Here is a 21,584-nt window from a genome sequence, read left to right on the forward strand (position 1 = left end):
TCAAGAATAATAAAAAGTGCCTTACGTACACAGTGACAATTTTGACCTATGAAACCAATGTTTCAAATCAACGGTTTGCAACACTTTCGCTTCATACGAAAGAAACCTTGATGTATCGGATTTATGTGTTATCAAGAAACGTTTCGTTGCTCTGCCTCCTTCAGGCGCCAATCAATTTGTTTTTAAACCGTGCTGTGGCTTTTATCACTTACAATGACAATGCAAGCCACCCAGCCTTTGTTGATTTGTTTTTGTAAATACATACCCCTCGATCTTCCACTAAGCATTTGTTAATGGCCAGGCAGGAAAGAAGACTGATTGTTTGAAACTCGCATCTGTAACAATGCCAGTCTTAAAAAAAAATAAACACATAAACACTGCTGCCCGACCCTGTGGCCGAGTGGTTAGCACATCGCGCTGCGACGCCAAGGGTCCCGGGTTCGAATCCCGGTCGGGCTTGGTTGTTTGTGAATGTCCATTCATCAATTTCATCATTTCATCACTCATCCCCATCTTCGCAAATTAGCCAACAGGCACAAAACGCGAAGTAAAATAAAGTAAATCAATCAATCAATCAATAAACACTGCTGATAAGTGAGTGCAGCTTTCGCGTGGACCGCAACTAGTTTTTGTCTTACTGTATTCTCTGACTGGCGCATTCAGTTTGTTGTTGCTAGTGCGTTTGCGATTTGGTGGGTTGTTTTTTATGTAGCACACAGCATGAAGCGAACAAAGTTAAGTGGGGTGGCTTATCGTAAACTTGCAAACGAAAAGCGTGAAAGAGAAGCACCCTTACAGAAAAAGCTTGGTACAGTGGACACGTTTTTTAGGCAAAAGGAACAAGTGATTTCCGAAAGCAGTTCAAAAATTGAAGTGGAAGCGGCTACATCGAGTGCACTCTGTGTAACGCAAAATGTCGAAAATATTGTGGGTTTAGTGGAGGAAGAAAGTGCACCTGAGGTAGTGTCCCCTCAGTTCGTAGGAGTTCCTGATTGTGACAGTGAGAGTGCAAATTTCGTTAGTGACGATCCTGCCGAATGGGTGTACAATTGACATTCTTCTAAGACATGGAATTAATCAGAATGCTGAAAACGATTTATCTAAATCGCAAAGACTCATAGCAGGTAAGACAAGATTTTTTAAATAATAGTGCTTTTTTCGTAAACTTGTAAATGGAGAATCAATTTTGCGGAATTATTTGGTATATTCGTGCAGCACTGGTGCCGTTTATTGTGCATCATGCAGGTTGTTCAAGGGCAAGACAAACATCGCAACTCACGGCATTTCAGACTGGAAAAACATTTCAAATATTCTAGCATCACACGAAAATTCTGAAGAACACAAAAACTGCGAGTTGGCAATCTTAACAAGGCAGAAATCTGTTGGGACCTTGGGAAACCATTTTCAATCACATATTCAGACGGAACTTACGTACTGGGTCAGTGCAAATAAGTTACTACTTTTCTTTTGAGAAGGGCGCACATTAAGTTTGTGCCTAGGGGCGGCGAGGAAGCTTAATCCGCCACTGGTTGGGGCATGTGACTTTCATGCGGGAGACCTGTGGTACTTTGTGGAACTTTTTCAAATATCCTGAGCGACTACGGGGTCGACTCAGCCCAAGTGATTACCTGGGGCAAACCTGGGGTAAAGGCGGACGGTGAACCACATCACCACATCCACAATATGGCCTAAGTCGAGGTCGAGAATGTGTGGAGCCCTAACTTTACATCCCCATATGCCTACATACTTTATATACATTTGTTTAAAATATGGATAAAAAAGATAAGTCAGTTACATCAGATATATAACATAAGATTATCAAAGTAAATGAATAATAAATAATTTAAAAAGCACTGTACCTTGAAGATTATTTCAGAGGTTAAACACCACTCATCCGTAAATAACTAATGTTATCGCTATCCGTGCTGGAGCTGTTGTCATCTTCATCTGAGGAATCACTGGAACTGCCGATATTTATGATGAGTTCTTCTACACTTTCCTCCAAAATACCCTCATATTCCCATGCATCTTCAATAACTTTTTTGGTGTGGCACACAACATTTCTCCAATTCTCGGGTGTTACCGAGGCTATAGCTTGTTCAGTCAGTTTCACTACAGATGACACGGTGAATTCTTTGTTGTTGCGACCAACATATCCTTTGATCTGCGCCCATATCATTTCAATGGCATTAAAATGTCAATGGTAAGGAGGGAGTCTAACTACTTTGTGCCCATGTTCTGCAGCAATGCTATCAATGACGTACGTAGGAAACTGCGGCTTGTAACGGTTAACGAGTTCGATTAATTCCACCTTCTTCAGGTCTTCATTTACTGGTACATTTTTGCGTGTAAGCCACTGAACAATATCACTTTTTTTAGTCGCCATAGTTGGAGCTTTGTCCAAAAGCACGGAGTGATAACTTGCATTGTCACATATGATAGTGGACGGTGTGTGTAGATTGTCAAGAAGCTAGTCCTGAAACCATTTTAAAAATGTGGCATGGTTCATTTCTTCATGATAGTCCCCCGTTTTCTTAGAAGTAAAAAGCAGAGAACAGTTTGGAATGAACCATGAGGATGTACCGGCATGAAGTAATATTATCCTGCCCCCCTTACCTAAAGGCAATCCCATCGTACCCTCAGGTGTGTCATCAGTCCATCCTTTATTCACACTGTGATTGGCGTTTACCCAGGTTTCGTCAAGCCAAACAATTTCGTCAAAATTGTGCTTCGTAATTTCCCTGAGGAATCTACATCGCCATGCAGAAATTAGAGGCCAGCATAGTCTGCCTTTTACCTACCCACTGCCCGCTTGCACGCGATAACAGGTTTACCTGCTCGCCTGCCCACGGCAACGAGTCGACTTGCGTCTCTACCCGGGTTCTTGGTCTTCAAGGCACTCTGCGCTTACAAGGTACCTGGGCATTCAACAAGACCCGGGTGCCTGCAAAACCTGCTGGAAGGAAACAGCCCTCCGGCAGCGTGTCGCTCCAGGTGTTTCATCACCACGTGGACGGCTGCAGCCAGTGTTGCATACTTACGTAGCTACTAAATCCTACGAAGTCCTAGGAGGAGCCTCTTCTCCAAGGAGAATTTATATACTTAGCGATTTCAGTTCAGCGTAAGCAGTTTTTATCTTATTGCCAGGAAATGCACGCAATATTACAGCTTCATTTATCTAAATGAATGATCGAGCAAACAAAAATCTCCTCACTGAAAACTAATTGTTTTTCATTGCATGGTGCCTTAACCAGGCACGCAGTGGCGCAACCAGAGGGGGCAGGGTGCATTGCTCACAACCTTGGACGAAAATTGTCTAGCGGAGGGGTCAGGGTGGGGGTCAAACATTAAAGTACAAGTCTCATCAAGTTCAATGCCGTAGCAAAGGGGTAGCGGGAGTCGGCCCTGAGCGGCGAACGATCTAAGTGAGAAAAGTTTTAAAACAGAGAATGCTATGGCGGCCCGTGATATTATTTGCTATTAATGTTGGTTTGTTACGAGTTGGATGAATTAATTATGTAATACGTCGCTCCATGTGAAAAGAAAATATTGTAGATGGAAATTTTACATGCCATATGCATGTACATTCGGAATGCATTTATCATGCACTTTCTTTCTTTCAAAAATAGTTTGTGTGCTTGTTTTCCATTATTAGCTAATGTGAAATTGACGTGTTGAAAAAAAATATTTCTAATCCTCTGTTTCAACACAAATGCGCGTGAGAACCGACTTCTACCCCCTTTTTGCGTGATTTATGAGGATTATAATGCCTTTCATGCTACTTTATTACTATTATTGTGATTGTTCTTGTTGGCACGTTTATCCAAGTACTTGGCCCTACCCCCCAAACGAGGGTAACGGCAATGGCCCTGGCTGGCTACGGCCCTGGTGTTCGCAGTAGAACAGTGTGTTGTTCGACTCGCGACCTCTGCGTCGAACGTGACATGTTTCAGTCCTGTCCTATATCACTATATATACGTATATTGGTTGTTTACGACATATACTTATGGATCCTGTGCCACGGAAAACCTATTTCAATGTGTGTGTGTGGGGGGGGGGGGGGTAGCAACATTCGTAAATCTCATTTCATTGGTGATGTGGCTTACGAAGCTTCGAGTTCCCTTTTTTAAGTAGTGAAAATCTATTGCAGTTGGCAACACTGCAGAACGGTGTGGGCCAGGTGCAGTTTCTACTCGAAGCAACTACGTCATGCAGAGGGAGGGGTCTGCAGTTGATGGAAAGAACGAACTGAGACCTACTAGGTATCGTAAGACTGAGGGTACCCGGCGGGTCTACAATGCCTGCCAGGAACGATCTGGACAGGTGGGCATACAAGCTGCTCAAGCGAGGATGTTGCGCAGGTTGCATGGCATTTCAGGAGCGATGTCTCGCGAACGGGTCTGCTCCAGGTCTTGTGCAGGCCTCTGGCAGAAATGTAAGGTTTTTCCATCAGTATTTTGTGTCCATTAAATTTTTTGTATGAGAATCCCAGATATTTTATGACTGTCCTTAAAGATGTTTCCCCACCTTGAAAAAGTCCGGAATCTTTCAACGAAATGTGCAGTTTCCCAACAGTGGGATGATCTTTTCTCTTATAATAAAAATAAATATGGCGACGAATAGCGTCTTGCTGAAAGGTATCTAAATTTGTCACGCGTTTACTGATATTCCTCTTCTTTCCTGGGGTTTCCAATTTTGAAGCCTCGCATTGATTTATTTCCACCACATTATATTTTTCTTTCCCTATGGTAACAATGGTGTTCTTAGACACGCCGACAGCAGCAGCAGTCCTGTCCACAACTTTATTTACAGATATGATTGGACCCCCAGTGTTTTTCTCTTGCTCAAAATATTTGCGCACAGAACAAACCATCTCCCGCGTTTGGCCTTTGAGAGGAATTCCTTTACCGAAGGCTTTATTTATTTTAGTGCATGCCCTCTTTGGTACATTGTCATCTCGATTATTGTCTTCTGTGTTTGACATTCTTCACACTAGCACACGACACACACTCAAGCAGAACATAGAAAATTATGTACAAAAAAATAACACTAAAACAACACGTTATATACAACAAAGAATACTCTAAATTCAGTAAACGCTAAACAAACGGACCGGTTAAAATATCACCACACCGTAACGCAACAAACAAACAACACGTCCTCTCCCACAACATGAAATCTGATCGCAAGAACAATCGCCCGATAAGCGGCAACACCGTGAAAAACGTTTTCTGTTGCTAGGAAACCAGGGCTTTGGTGAAGCATTGGGAAGATATTGATTGGCTCGCATGACAGTAACCCACCCTCCCGCAGTGACGTAGGCCCCTTTCCTCCACGTGCTTCTCAAGCGTCAATACCAAACTAATTTTGCGGCAGGTATACCTGTTATGCACAACGGAACATTTTTGAACGTGGGATTTTCGTAATTTTTCACATTACAAGTAGCTATTTATTGTTTGTTGCTAATTCGCTTTTGTTACACACAATATGTTGGGCAAATCTTGACTCACGTTGTCTATCATCAGCTGATATGCAGTGTTTCCAAACTTATTAACCGAAAAATGCCTCGCAAACTATTCACTGAAGGTTTTTAAGTGAAAATTGATCGACAAACCATTCACGGAAGGTTAGGTTAGGCAAACATAGAAAATTAAATTGGAAAAAAAAAAAATTCACACGTCATCTTGTAAAACTACCGCGTGGTTGCTACATCAACAGGGGGTTACATAATCGAACGCACAGAACATTTGATTCACGTAGTTGACAGTAATAAGAGCTATCGTGCATCGGAGAGATATGTATGTCGAAAAATACATGATTTACCGGCCTTATAAGTTGAACGAAGGGAGAAAACACTTCCACGAGCTTCCAAAAGTCTACAGAAACTCAATTCCGTAAGTAGTTTCTCCTGTAAATTTAAAGAAAGGTGTTTTCACTATACCATACTGTTACCTCAAACCTGACCTGATCTGCCTAACCTAACCACTAAAGCATATACTGATCAAAATGTTAAGTAATTCGCTAAAACTCCAAAGTATGTGTTAGCAGACGTAAATCGAAATTGAACCATGTAAAAATTGCATTTGTGAAACAAAAGGAACTTGGGCCCATATTTCTGAGTGGCCCAAGTTCCTTTTGTTTTATTGCGATTTCATCATCCTACAAATGCAATTTTTACATGGTTTGATTTCGATTTACGCATGGGAAGCTCACTTGCTTGCATGAGGTAATTGTTGAGGTTTTTTTTTTCAACATTTTTTCGAAATCCACACGGGGTTCATTACTTTAAGGAAGGTTCAAATTTCATGTGATAAGGATTGCCAAAATTCTATGATAATTAGTCTTCCTTCTAGGAGAAATTTGAAAAGAATCATAAAACAATCGGAACCGTTACCCTTTGTTTGCAAGCAGCAATTTGTTTCCTATCATCTTAGTACAGACTGCTGCTGCCATTTACTTCATGTGCATGGGGTGCAAAGGGGTATTATCTCACTAAACACTTTCATTGTTACATTAGATGGATCAGGTATGGGGCTCTGAGTATTAACAAAATAGCCCTACACATCCTTTGGTATTTAGGTTAGGTGGGTCAGATTTAGGCCTCAGCATTAATAAAATATCCCTAAATCTTTCGAAGTTAGGTAAGGTGGGTCAGGGTTAGATCTCTTAGCATTAAATCAATGCCCCTCAATTAGGGTAACCATAATATTTTTACCCAAAAATGGTACATTCCAAGGAGGTCACTATGCCCCGCTCCTGAAAAAATCTGTTAGGCCTAATTATAAAATTATCGTTATCATTAACATATTTTTATTAAAGTATTGGTCACATAAATAATATATCACAAACAATGAATAAAGTATGATCTCCCGTTGGAAGGTATTAATTTGTATAATATCAGTATGACTTCCATAGTCTTTTTGGCCCCATTTGATCAACTTTTGATGATAGTCCTACACTGAAGTTGAGGAATGCCAGAAGCATGTATTTATCAGAAGAACCAATCTTCTTGAGAACAACTTTATTATTCACGAGCAGTTAATAAAACTCCCTACATATCTGACACACAGTGAGAGATTTGTCTTTTGAGTGTATGTCAAGATGCAGGAATTTAAATTCTAGTTGCAGGTCCATATTGAAACTATGTATGTGCTTCTTGGTCTTTCTTATTCATTGCTCTACAAATCAGGGGTTTATCCAGGATTTTTCCCTTGGGGGTGTTGGAAACTTTTGGGGGGCTGTAAGTTTGGGATCATTTTTAAAATGTTCGACCTAATTGAATTTGTTCATAGATGTTTCCATAGATTACCATCCCCTTCCTTCACAGAACATTTAGGAAGAAATGTCCAGTCAGCATGCATCCAAGAGATTTTTTTTTATCCTGTGGAATCAGTGCGCTTATCAAGCGCTGGCGTAGGTGAATTGAACTATGGGGGGATTATGTTGAAGCATAGTATGGTATTTCTTTTGGTGCTTATAATAAATATATTTTACAACATATTTCTGGCTATATATTGAATTAGCCTTGTAACGGGTGTCCCACTAGCTTTCGAACCTGAAAAAAAACGTTATAATTTTCGATCAAACATACATAGGAAAATGAAATACACAATAAACACACCTTGTTTCATGCTGAACACGAGACAGGGTTGAACATAAGCGCGCACGTCAAAACAAAGATGCTAGGTGGCGCCAGGGGAAGTGCTGCTTGGCGTGGTGCATGTGGGTTAGTGTCGGTACACCGTACCAGAAGGCGTGTTCATTGTAAAGAAATATTAGATATCGGGATCGTATCAGACCGTTCAACGTGAATTTGGATGCCATAAAGGACCATTGAAGGTGGGAGTTTGGTGTGCAATTTCCTGACAGCGTATCATTGGACCCATCTTCTTTGAATATACAGTAAATACACAGGTTTACTTACACATCTTCAGTGCTGGCTGGACGATGAAGAACTGCGTCGCAGTTATTTCCAACAAGACAGAGTGACCTGCCATACTTCCGTGTCCATGGCAGAAATTGAGTCCTTTTTTGGTGACAGAATCATCTACAAAGGATTGTGGCCGCCAAGATCCCCAGATTTGACACCCCTGGATTTCTTTTTATGGGGTTTCCTTAAAGGTTGTCTACAGAAACAAACCACGATCACTGCAAGAGTTGCAAAACAACATCGAGAATATGATTCACAAGATCACACCGGAGACTCTACATCGGACTTTTCACAATGTGGAACGCCATGTACAAACATGTCTGATGTCCAGGGAAGACACTTGCAGCACCTGCTGTGACTATCATGTATTCAGCGTGAAACAAGGTATGTGTATTGTGAATTTCATTTTCCTATGTATGTTTGTTCGGAAATTATAACTTTTTTTCGGGTTCGAAAGCTAGTGGGACACCCTTTACTATGAGTATCTAGTAAAGTAAAGCCACTCAGCATTTTTTTATTGTCATTTTCGTTTTTAACACCCCATAATTAGTTAGAATTTGCTATTTTCATTGCAGGGTAAATTTGTCAGAATACTCACTTTTTTTTTGTGTACTGTTTTTATGCTTCGTGGTGATTAAACATGTATGTATACTTACATTATAACCCATGATGCCTTTTTTTTTCTTTCCAGGGAAAACAATGGATCTGTTATTTAGAGGTGCAAGGAATATTTCAAATAACAACATTTCAAAAGAAACATTGAATCCACAGGAACCAAGTGATATTGGACACTATAAGCAATTAGCTTTAACAAATCAATGCCAGTTAAACTTCAGGGAGAATGTAAAGGTACAGAATGTAAATTTAGAATAAGGGAAACCACCTACAATTGTAATATAAAAATTCATTTTTATATTTGTTGTTCTAGCCATTTACATGAGAATAGCATAAAGTAAGGTGAGTGAATATCGTCAATATTTGGTTGTAATAGCTATTGTGCCTGGGTTAGAACAGTTTAAGGTTGTAGTGGCCTTTAAGAGGTACCATTTGATTCACAAATAGTTGAGCAAGAGTGAGATCTACATGGCCTGTTGGCTGGATTTTTTTACAGGGATGATTATGGAAATACAGTGGAACCCCGATTTAACATTACAAGATTTTACATATCGCTGCATTATACATTCAGTCTTGATGTCCCAACATTGCAAAAAATTTCCTCGATTTTACATTTTCCCACATTTTAAATTCCCCTCCCCCCAAAAAAAGGTAAGATCAAGGTTCCACTGTATTATTTTTTAAGCCCTAAAGGAACATGTTACTATACTAGGAACATATAACTGTGCAAAATACATGGACGGAAAGATCAAAGTCGAAGAAGAACTGGCTGTGTTGCAAAGTTGGAAAGAATGAGTATTTTCATTCATTCACTGTAAGAAATAATATGAAAGTCAGAACTAGAGTTGAAAGAAAGAGCTGATTTGAGAAAGAAATTTTAGCTCTTTCGTTGTGGCTAACAGGTTTTTTCTTTCAGTCCCAACCTCAGTTTTGGGCTTAGACATTTGTAGTCCATGTTCTGCAACCAGCTTTTAGTTTTCTAATTTTTTTTTGCCTTGTAATAATTCCTTTATTTAGCGGGCGAGGTTCAGCTCTAGGCTGCTCTACCACCAAACACTTGTCATGAGCTACATAAGAAAATATAGGTATGTATAATATAATATGTGTGTGTTAACCATAAATCTTAGTCACGCAATTAATGATGATGCCAGATCAGTGCCTTACTTCCCTCCAGCGAAAGGCACTAAATAAATTTGTCTTTCAGTCAAATTATGAAACTTGTATTGTGTTTGCTATCATGTTAAATGTGATGCTCCCCCCTCCCCCACCCTGAAAATGTCCCTGCTTCTTCTGTGCCTTACTACTAATTTTTTCAGGCATTGATGCAATGTGATGAAAAATATTGTCAAATTATTAGATGTCTCAGAAAACAATATCCCTTTACCCCATTCACCCAGGTTGCCCCAAGTATCCATTGATTGGAGTATAGGTGAACTCCAGAGTGACTCTGTGAAGGGAAAAGTTTCCACCTGATGTTTTCCCCCAAAGAATCTAAAAGAAATTAGATAAATAAATGCTCTTTTAGCCCAAATCTGTTTTTTGATTGTATTTAGGTGCCTACTAAATGTGACCATCCCCTGCTCTACAGGTTTCCTCGCTGCTATTTATTATCTGTAGAGTGGTAATCGAACATATTTATTTAATTACAATATTGTTCTATCGAATTTAAAGTTGAATGAATATCTAAAGGCCGGTCTGCACACTACGTCTTCAATTGTGTCTTGCTTGTGCAATTCAAAACTGTACAGGACAAGACGTCGCAGTTCTGGTGCGTCCACACTATGTCTTGCTGTAGAGTTCTTCCTACTCAGTTCCGCTAAGTCCAGTATGGAGGAAGTTCTACTCTGGTCAATTTTCGCAGTTTGTCTTCCAAAAAGAAGGCAATTTAAATGCCTTAAGAGCAGAAGACATTCAGGATGGTACAGGCACTGGCTTCTGAAAATGCATCAATTATCTCATGTGACGTTACTTCGTGAATTGCATGCTGAGAAACAAGTGAGAAGCATTGTGCCTATTTACTTATCACCTATGTCCTCTTATAAATGTGTGAATAAATAAAGCTTTATTGTAAACATATAATATTATATTAGCACTACCTAAAAGACTATTCCAATAGTTCACTAAGATTAGTTTTCCTAATTCCGTAGAATACTTTACAATGTTCAAAAATCAAAAGTTAACATAATACCCTTTCTTGATGATTATCTTACAAAAAATGTATTTACAATTCAGATTGCTTAAAAATATTTCTATTATAAATAATAAATTAATTACAATGTACAAGTTCTTTAAATTTGCACTATTTTATGCTGCCATTTTACCTCTTGGATTAATTCTATGATGAGAATAGATGATGAAGTGATTAAATGGTGATGGAACAAACACAATGATACACACACATATGACCATGGTTCGAACTTGAAACTTGTGGTTTTCTAGCATGTTACGCTGACAGTATTGCCATGGAGATGGGTATAGTAATTATTAAAACAACACTTTCTGCGGGGTTGAAAAAAGTACCACCTTTTTACCATTTTTGGTTTAGCTTATTTTACTTCGCTTTCCCGCTATTTTTGGCTAATTGCGAATATGGGGATGGGTGATGTATGATCAAATTGATGGACACTCACAAACACTCATGAACAAGTTGGGATTCGAACCTGGGGCCTCTGGCGTCATAGCACGATGTGATAACTACATACTGGTAATGTTCTGATTGCTCACAATTAAATACCAACTAAAGGTTAAAAGATTAAAAATCAGTAACTTACGTGTGTGAGCATGAGATTTATCGAACTACGTTTCGAAGGTTATACTACCTCCTTCTTCAGGTTGAAACAATATTTTCAGACACCTGACATGGTGCCTCGTCGAGAAAGTGATGGTTGATGATTTAGGTTAAAATGGTATAGGAAAGACACTTTCTAAAAAAAGGATGTAAAATACACATACTAAAACCGTGCAATACTCTATAAAAACAAAAGAATGTTCAAAGCTGATGAAGGCAAACTGCCGATCGGTGCTCGGGGTAGGCGATGCACAGTGTCAGCTCTTACCTGGAGAAGGAAAACTCCTCCCCCCGGTCTTTCCTCAGCTGGGGCTCATGAGTCACCAATCCAAGGTGAATTCAACTTCTACCTCGGTGGCTTTCCTAACCTCAGGGGTAACATGGAAGCCCATCTCGTCTCTACTCCCGGCGGCTTTATCCCATTTTTTAAAAAAGTTTATCCAGCCATCTTCCAAGTTTCCATCATCCCTATTGAGTTTATTCCTATTATCCGGGCATATATAGGCTGCCTCCTACACATTCCTGTCCAATTTATTGTTAATCTTCCTAATGACTTCTCTTTTGGCGATCTTATGCCGGTTAACTAATACGTGTTCAAATAATCCTGTCTTGGGTATACCCTCCTTTACTTCTTTATCGTGCTCGCCCCACCTAATTTGCATACTTCTCCCGGTCTGTCCCACGTATTCCTTTCCGCATTCACATACTATCCTGTACACGCCCTTTTGCTCTTCAGGGTTATCGCGCCTATCTCCCCTCCCTTTCTTATAAGACGTGAAGTGTTTTTCAATGCTCCGAGGTGCTCTCACCCCACATTTTATCCCGTATCCCCTTACGGATTTTTCAGTTTTCTCGGAAACACCCTTAAAATATGGAATCCCGACAAAATACGTGTTCTTTTCACCGTTTCCTACCTCCGTTTTTTCTTCATCTTCATCTTTATCATTTTGTGATAGTTCTTGTCTAACAATCTTTTTTGCTTTCCTAGCTACTTTTTCCATGTCGCGGATAGTATACCCATTGTTTATATCCACCTTCTTTATCCATTCTTCTTCTTTTTCTTTCTCTTTTTCGTCATTGCACAGCCTTTCGGCACGAATGAAAAAGTTAAGAAAAACATTTAACTTTGTCTTATTCGAATGTTGGGATCTCTTATGGAGGTACAGCTCGCCAGCCAACGGTTTATGAAAGACCCCGGTTACAATCCGTTGTCCAGTTTTAGTAAGGCACAAGTCTAGAAAGTGAATCTTTCCGTTGGCCAGGTCTTCTCTGGTAAAACCAATTCTGGGATCTTGCTTGCCCAATCGGTTGAAAATGCAATTAAGTTTGGTTTTGTTCCCTATGATGAGGATATCATCTACGTATCTCCCATAGTATTTTACCCCTCCCCCCACATGCTCCATGGCAGCTTTTTCGACATAGTGCATGAAGATGTTGGCCACGAGGCCGGAAATGGGGTCACTCATGGCAACCCTTCATTTTGTCGGAAGATTTTATCGTTAATGTAGAAGTAATTGTACCCCGTAATGAGAAAAAAACACCTGATATATTCCCAGGCGACCAAGATTTCAACATTTTGGTCTATTAACCATCTATACAAGCAATCCCCAGCTTTGTCCCGGGAATAAACTCAATAGGAATGATGGGAACTTGGAAGATGGCTGGATAAACTTTTTTAAAAAATGGGATAAAGCCACCGGGAGTAGAGACGAGATGGGCTTCCACATTCACAAAGTGGCAGGAGCGTATGGACGCTTGCTTAGCTGTCAATGGTGCCTATTTTGAAAAAGATGTACGTCTACTCGATATGGCTGATTCTGAATAAAAATTTTGTGGTTTGTAATTTTTTTTGTTTCATTTTCATGATTCTTGGAGGGGTCCATGTACATGCTTGTCTTGACCTATTGCGCTCATTTTGGTATCAATCGGCAGCTAATGAACTAAATTTTCACCCTAGTACATTTGCTAGCCAATGGAGGTCGCTGTTTTCCTATACAGGAATTAGTCTCACCTTCTCTGGTCATCATTGTACAAAAACGAATTTATCAAGAAAGAATGAAAGAAAGATTTTTGTACTCTGTTACTTGTGTTTCAGCACTAGGGTCGAAGGTAAACTGAGCAACAGGGGGACAGAGACTGAAAGGAGCATCCACACGCACAGACTTGTTTGCACACTCCTTTTAGATTTGCACAGACATCTATGCTCTTGGGCTCAGTCTTTGGTTGACAATTTCCTCATGTGCGCAGTTCTATAATTTGCAGTCTTCCGGCCACATGCTATGTCTTGCATGCACAGTTTGTGCATGCGCAAGCAAGATGTACTTTAAGACATAGCGTGCGGACCTGCCATAACATACTAAAAATATGCTAATGACAAATGATATTAGGAAAGCTTGGTTCTTGCTTGAATTGTACACAGATGTTCAGTTCAACCCCTTGAAGCTGGTTGGAATAGCAGTTGTTCCAGTAGCATGGGGCATCATTTCTCTAACTAATCAAGATTTTTTAGTTTGTTTTTTTTGTGTTTTTTCATAATAGGGTAAGATATACTCAAATATCAAAACAATTCACTTAATGTTAGTATTCTTTATAGGGAGATTTATATATATTAGTGAAAAAAATATGTTCTGTGAAGCGTGTTCATAAATATCTGTAGTCACATTCGTCCTATGGATGCCATTCCCTTGAAAGACTCGGGGGGAAATCATCACAAAATTCCCACCTGCAATATCATGTTTCCCCACCCAGAATTAAAAATAACCCCCCCCCAAAAAAAATTAATACATGAAGCAAGTCGTAATTTTTGTGCTTTTTATTTGCCAGGCCCCTAATACGTCCATAGAAAAGAAAGTTGATTCTCAGACATGAGTACCTACAACCCACCAGTGTTCCGTTCCGGTTGCAATAATAATGAAATGAGTATTGTTTATGTGAGAAGCATTGCTCCTGAAAATTGGTTGTTACATTATCCCTGTGGATGGTAATTGCTTGAGATTTTCAGGAAATTACCTTTAAAGACTCACCTTCGATATCATGTTTCTTTTTTCCCAAAATTCCTGAATTATGTGATGATTTTCACTACAGATACAGTGAAGGACATGTAAACCCCATGGTGGTGTGGCAAAAACCTGTGATAATGCTCCAGCCACCTTTTATACCATGCTGGATGATTAATGACTGAGTACACATAGCTCTGTTGGCTTAACTCGGATACTCGGTGACAACATCATGTTATTTACTTCTTGGCTACAGGCAAGGTATGCCACCTCCCCCTCCATTGTAATCCTGGGTCCTTGAGTCAATCCTTACTGTGGTACATAGATGAAAACCATCATGCAAAATAAATTAAAATGAATGGGAAGCTATTTCATGCTACTCTTGATTATGAAGCCATGGTGGTCTAGTTGGTAGCGCATCTGACTGCCAAGCAGGATACCCAGGTGGGTGGCTGATCTAAGGTCAGAATTTTTCCTCCCTTGTCCCCACCTAAAGTGACTCTGGGACTCGACCACCCTCAACTAAATGTGTATTCTGTAAGCAACCCCTTAGGGTAAAGGTGGCCAGAATGTGGTGCTGATCACATCACCTCCAACATGGCCGAGATCAATAGAATGTGTGGGGCCCTATGCCCACATCCCCCCCCCCCCTAAATATGCCTCATGACATGGTGCAAAGCACATGGGGAAACCTTACCTACCTTTTAATCTTTATTATAATCCAAAATATCATGCACGCACACACTTACTTGCACTTTATGAAGATTGTTCTTTGTTCTGAATGGATCTATGGGAGTTTATAATAGTAACTACCATGATCTCAACTCAGCAACAATATGTTTTACTCCCATTGCTAGTTCCAGAACTCTGAATATCACACTATTCGAAAAATTCAGTCAAGCAGTGGTACCAACAAACACAGAATACCAACATTATTAGTCATTTCAGAGTTAAACAAATTACAACATATTTGAATCTAGCAACAGTAAATTTTGTACTCTTGGCAACAGTGCAAATGGCCAACATGGAAGATGTGATGGAAAACTAAACGTAACGTTTCAACCTTGTAGCAAGGTCTTCTTCAGACTCTGTATCAAATACAAATGTAACAAGATACAAAAACAGGGTATTATATATACACAAACATTACTCCCTCCAGACTATTAGAAAGTTGTTCTGGAACTTTCTAGCAGGTGGCTTTCCCTTGTCAACTACTTTCACCTAAAAGGCTAAACATATTTACTTCCATATAGAATGTGGTTGGACTTTTTATCTTACGCTCTTTTTCCTTCATTTTTCTTCCTTCTCCTCTCCTCTTTCTCTCATGTCCTTTCCACTCTTTCTAACACCTTCTTCCATTCTTTGTTTAACTTCAGTCCCCCACATTTGTACTTGATATAGAGTCTGAAGAGGAACTTGCTAGAAGGTTGAAACGTTACGTTTAGTTTATGTTTTTAATAAAATACATTACTGCCTTGGTCAGCATATTTAGTTTTTCATATCATGGAAACAAGGCTTAATGGTGTTATAATGTGATGGAAGTGGAGGAACAGAATAGTGTCTATAGGAAATGTTAAACTAAAAATATGATTGTTTAAATCGATACAAAACAAACTGCACAATAAAAAAACACTTTAAAAGTCTTGTCAACTTCATTCTGAAGTCTGCTTCTTGCTCACCATCTCTCAACCAGCCCTAACGATGACTCTGGGACTGATGGCAAAGCTTAGACAGACTTTTGAAGTATCTTTTATCGTGCTGTTTAATCTTTAATGTGGTTTTTAACAAGAATGTTGCAGACACATGATGTAAGAATTTTTTTAATGTCATAATAAAAATATGATATAATTATTAAATATGGACAACAATAAATGGGTCATTATGTTATGAATTTTTTGGAAGAAGTCTTTATGTTATAATAAATTACAGGGTGAGTCATAAGTCTCCATACAAATGGTGAAAATTGTGACTAATGTTTATTTTTCCTTTTCAGGCAGGTGAACCAATAAAAAGAGATGCCACTAACGAAGGAAGAACGGATTGACATCATTCTGTTGGCTGGGCCAAACTTATGAAGAAATTCAAAAGGACAGGTTCCGTCGCCGACGAAAGCAGGCCTGGAAGACCAAAGACAGCTCAGATGAAGGGAGGGTAACGCAGGTGCCACGCTGTCATGAGTTATCTGCGTTCTGCGTGTTGCATTGAATGTACGTGCTACATGACGGATGGTACCAGTCCCAGCCAACAGAATGAAGTCAATCCGTTCTTCCTTCGTTAGTGGCATCTCTTTTCATTGGTTCACCTGCCTGAAAAGGAAAAATAAACATTAGTCACTGTTTTCACCATTTGTATGGAGACTTATGACTCACCCTGTAGTTTTCTTGACATGAGTTTACCTTGTGAATATTTGATTGTGGAGATATGGTATTGACTGATACATTTGCATAATAATTATTGTGTGTGCATGCATTAATTTCATACTTTTTCTCTACTTCCATTTTAGAAACAACCAAAGCTTCCATGTGCATCTTGCAGTAACACAAGTTCGGTTGCATTTGCACGATGTTCATTTTGTGAGAAACCTGCTTGTGAAGAATGTATCAGGAAGTGCAGCAAGTGTTGTGAAGACTTCTGTAGAGTTTGCTCTTTACCACTGTAAGTACAGTTTTGATTGTTTCTCAGTATGGAATAGAAAAAAGCCCTTCAAGTATTTTTTCGTTCCACGTCAGTTCAACGAGGGTTGAAAACTGTTAATTGTCAGGGAATTTGGCTTCTCAGGGAATTTTGCAGATTGTCTGGAATTTACGTGCATTTTGGAGTCTGCAAGAGAACCAGTTACAAAATGAACAAGTGGTTCATTTCAACTTCCAAATTTGGTTCTTGTGATTCCACTCCCCCCGAAAGATTCAGTTCAGAAACATCTGTTACGTACAAAATTAGGGTTCCTTTGCATTTCGATTCTACATTAATTTACTCTCTGATCTAGGTTCTTAGATTCATACAATCGTCCATTCATTTTACAACTCATTCTTGTGAACCTGTTCAAGACCAGGATTTGGAGAGCCGTGAGATTTTTCCTTTGAGAATAAGCTACTGAAGACGAAACCTGCAGCACCAGCCATTCTCAGAATTTCTTGCGGAAGAAATATTGCTTTAGTTTTGTGTGTGTTGAGGAAATGTCCTTTGTTCCAGAACACACCCATATGGAACCCATTCTCTTCTGATACGTGAAGTGGAGCAGGTTGGTTTTCGGACAGTTCATTGGTTGTGGATCTGCAATAACTGTATACTCCTTGAACCAAAGAGAAAGTAATACTTTTTGCCTTGAAGAGCATAATTTCATGTAACTGTCTGTGGTTGATGTCACACTGGATGGGTACGGAGTAAAAAACAAAGTGACTCACTACTTTGTTCCGTCTGTAAAGGAAACTCGTTCTGTGGATTTTAGCCCTTCGTCTGCGACCCGTTCACAAGCAATCTGATCAACTAGTTTATTTCCTCATTGTAAATATTTAATTCGCATAACTTTAAGATCATTCCTTATGTTGCACTAAATGAAACAGCTAGTTAATACATGTAATTATCACTTTTTATACTATGGTTTAGATAGAATATAAAAGTAAAAGTTGTAGTCCAGTTTTACTGATTGATAACTTAAGTAGGTTGACAATATGATCATAATTATCAGAAAGAGGTGAAGAAGTTATCATCTATGATTTTATAGATCTTGGTCTTATTGTCATTCACATTTTAGTACAAGAAGAAAATAAATAACATGAATAGTGCAGAAAGCGATATATAGTGTTGTAGAAAAGGCTGTTTGTGTTGGAGAATTTTTTGTTATATGTAGGAATTGCATAGTAAATCTGCTAGAAAGTTGAAATTTTCGCATTGTTTATGAAGATTGTGCATCATATGAAAGCCTGTCGTAGTTTTGACATTGCAGAGTACATTACATCGTAACATATTGTCATTCAGGATTCAGAACGGTAATGGCCAAAGAATTAGGAGTAAGACATTCCCGTCAGTGGAAATTTTCGAGCGCTCTCGAGCAAAGGTAAAATAAAAGTCTGAAGAGAGGCGAGATATGGGGGCTTTTTTTGCTTGAACGGTGTGAGGAGGAATATCTTGGAGGCAAAGCTACTACCATTTGCGTAGTGCCAACCTCAGTCTTAAAGGTATTAAAATGAGGCATAGTCCATATCAATTCAGGCAGGCAAAGAAAAAATCTTACCTTCATAGTCTGAGACGTTATTGAATTAAACGTATGTTAAAGTTCAGGACAAAGTAAGAAACCTGTATTTTTTTGTTTTGTCCAAAAAAAGTTCCTGGCCCTAGATACAGGCTGCCAAAGATGGCACTTCGGGCATCATTCTCACGTGCGATTTTCGGCAAAATATTAAAATACTCTATCTCTGGAACGGTTCAAGATATTTTGTTGCTGTTTTTTGTATTTGAAAGAGAATAAGTTTCTGATTAAAATGATAACCTCCATTTGGAAATATATGTCCAAGTTCTCTTGCTGTAGCCTTCTGATTTTTTTTTTAAAAAAAATCAAAAATAATATTTTTTTCAAAAATTTTGATTTTTTTGCTGTTGATCAGTATGATACTGTACTACATTATCTGAAAAGGAGAACTTCCACTTTTGAGTTTAACAGGTTTTATAAACAATTGAAAATTTTGCCATACATTAAACCAGTTTCCATTACCACATTCTCACATATTGGTCTCATGAAATCAAAATCTACTCTTATTTGACATGGCATTTTAATTCTGCATAAAGATAAGTAACAGACACAGCTTTCAAAACATATTAAAGCTTCCAAAATATATGTGCAAGTTCCAAAACATATTACAGGTTCCAAAGCATACCACTTCTGTGCACTCTGCTTAGAACTGAAATTACCAATTCAATAAACTAAAAATTTGTTCAACTGCATCAGTATCTTCCTTTGATATTGGGTGATGCCTTCCTGTGGGTGCCCCAATAGAAACTGGGGCACCCACAATCTTGAAAACATCGCAAATTAGAAGCGAGCACCGGTGGTAGTGTTGCTGTCTTGCAGCTGGAAATCTATATCCAGCAGCTGGTCCATGTGGTAGCATAAAGTTCACGATGATTTCATTTAACTCACAACTGATATCTATAACCTGTACACTCCACCAGTCACAGTCATACACACAGGCCACAAACATCCCTCTTTGTATGTTGTGAATCTGAATATTCTCCTGCCCTTTTTGAGATCTTGGTTGGACAAATGAAATTTCTTCTTTCTTGCTTCTTTAAAGTTTGTGCAATATAGGTTCGCCCATCACTGTGAGTCCAGACATGTGTCTTCTGAATTCCTTTCACACTGGTAGTGTGGTTGGACCATTCTTCTATTTTCTGCTGGTGGAATTCATGAACTTCCTCTTTGGGCAGCAGGATGAGGGCTGTTGATGTGTATGACTTCACCACTCTTGTAAAATCCTCGGCATTCTGAATTGCAGCTGTACTTGGGCTGGAAAGATTATGTTTTGTAGCGTGGTACTTCAGCAGGCCTCCTACACCATCGCAAGGCCCCTTCCCATGACCAGAAGCACTGTATACCCACTCCATTAGCACTAGCGACTTAGTCAATTCAAACAGTTGGTAACAATTTTTGAAGTGACTAGTGGCACCATCAGAAATCACTTCCAATTTGCAATGTTTTAAAGATTGTGGGTGCCCCAGTTCCTATTGGGGCACCCACAGGAAGGCATCACTCAATATCAGAGGAAGATACTGATGCAGTTGAACAAATTTTTAGTTCATTGAATTGGTAATTTCAGTTCTAAGCAGAGTGCACAGAAGTGGTATGCTTTGGGACCTGTAATATGTTTTGGAACTTGCACATATATTTTGGAAGCTTTAATATGTTTTGAAAGCTGTGTCTGTTACTTATCTTTATGCAGAATTAAAATGCCATGTCAAATAAGAGTAGATTTTGATTTCATGAGACCAATATGTGAGAATGTGGTAATGGAAACTGGTTTAATGTATGGCAAAATTTTCAATTGTTTATAAAACCTGTTAAACTCAAAAGTGGAAGTTCTCCTTTTCAGATAATGTAGTACAGTATCATACTGATCAACAGCAAAAAAATCAAAATTTTTGAAAAAAATATTATTTTTGATTTTTTTTAAAAAAAAATCAGAAGGCTACAGCAAGAGAACTTGGACATATATTTCCAAATGGAGGTTATCATTTTAATCAGAAACTTATTCTCTTTCAAATACAAAAAACAGCAACAAAATATCTTGAACCGTTCCAGAGATAGAGCATTTTAATATTTTGCCGAAAATCGCACGTGAGAATGATGCCCGAAGTGCCATCTTTGGCAGCCTGTATCTAGGGCCAGGAACTTTTTTGGACAAAACAAAAAAAAAATACAGGTTTCTTACTTTGTCCTGAATTTCAACATATGTTTAATTCAATAACATTTGAGACTATGAAGGTAACATCCCTGCCTGAATCGATGTGGACTATGCTATGAATATAAATTGGGTTCAGTGATTTATGTAAAATGTAGGTACCTCTGGCCCTAACTAGGGGCAGTTGGATAAGCGAGTATAAGCGTATCTGTGAATACGTTACTGTCTCATATTCGATCCCAGTTCATGAGAGAACAATATGGTATGGCTGGCGTATATATATAAATAATTGTTTAGGGTCTATGGTCGGTCACCGGCCCCATTCAAATTCTGAATTTCTGAAATATGTATCACTTTCAATAAATTAAAAAAATATTCCTTTCCATTTCATAGGTTTCCTTCAAAATGACTAAAAAACATATTTTAATTGAAAAACACGAGGTTCAACAGCAAAAATCATGATGATAAACATGTCTGGAAAAATTGCAGTCTTTGACTGGAAAACCTGGGTATGTCAGTGAATTTCATAATCAAGAAACCCTGGTTCAACCAAACCATGACACTCATACTTCACATATTCAACCTTTTAATGGTAATAAGAAACCAATGTTCTTTTTTCCTTAGCTTTAAGAAGAAGAAGAAGAAGATGATGTAATTTAACCTATCCAGCAATAAAATTGTTTTGTTTTTAGTTCATGTAAATATGATATACAATTATGAAATTTTCGTGCAATGCACTACTAGATTACTCTTTTATAAAAATAACTCAAAATGTAAGTGTCTATCCTAAAAAATTGTAGGCCTTAGAATTATACAAAATTTTTGTTTTTGCACTAAAAATCACAATATTGAGTAAAAAT

At 38.7% G+C, this 21,584-nt stretch overlaps 1 protein-coding gene across 1 annotated transcript in view; it reads left to right on the top strand.

Annotated features, from left to right (window-relative positions):
- Positions 1-21,584, top strand: part of LOC145986401 (apoptosis regulatory protein Siva-like) — a 35,088-nt gene that overhangs the window by 1,913 nt on the left and 11,591 nt on the right. The window contains exons 2-3 of the mRNA XM_083120372.1: positions 8,622-8,779; positions 16,833-16,984. Of these exons, the coding sequence (XP_082976498.1) occupies positions 8,622-8,779; positions 16,833-16,984 (310 nt within the window). The remainder of the gene's footprint in view (positions 1-8,621; positions 8,780-16,832; positions 16,985-21,584) is intronic.

This window comes from Lepisma saccharinum, chromosome 4 (genome assembly GCF_977018435.1).
Source record: "Lepisma saccharinum chromosome 4, izLepSacc3.1, whole genome shotgun sequence".
In the NCBI taxonomy this organism is placed as follows: domain Eukaryota; kingdom Metazoa; phylum Arthropoda; class Insecta; order Zygentoma; family Lepismatidae; genus Lepisma; species Lepisma saccharinum.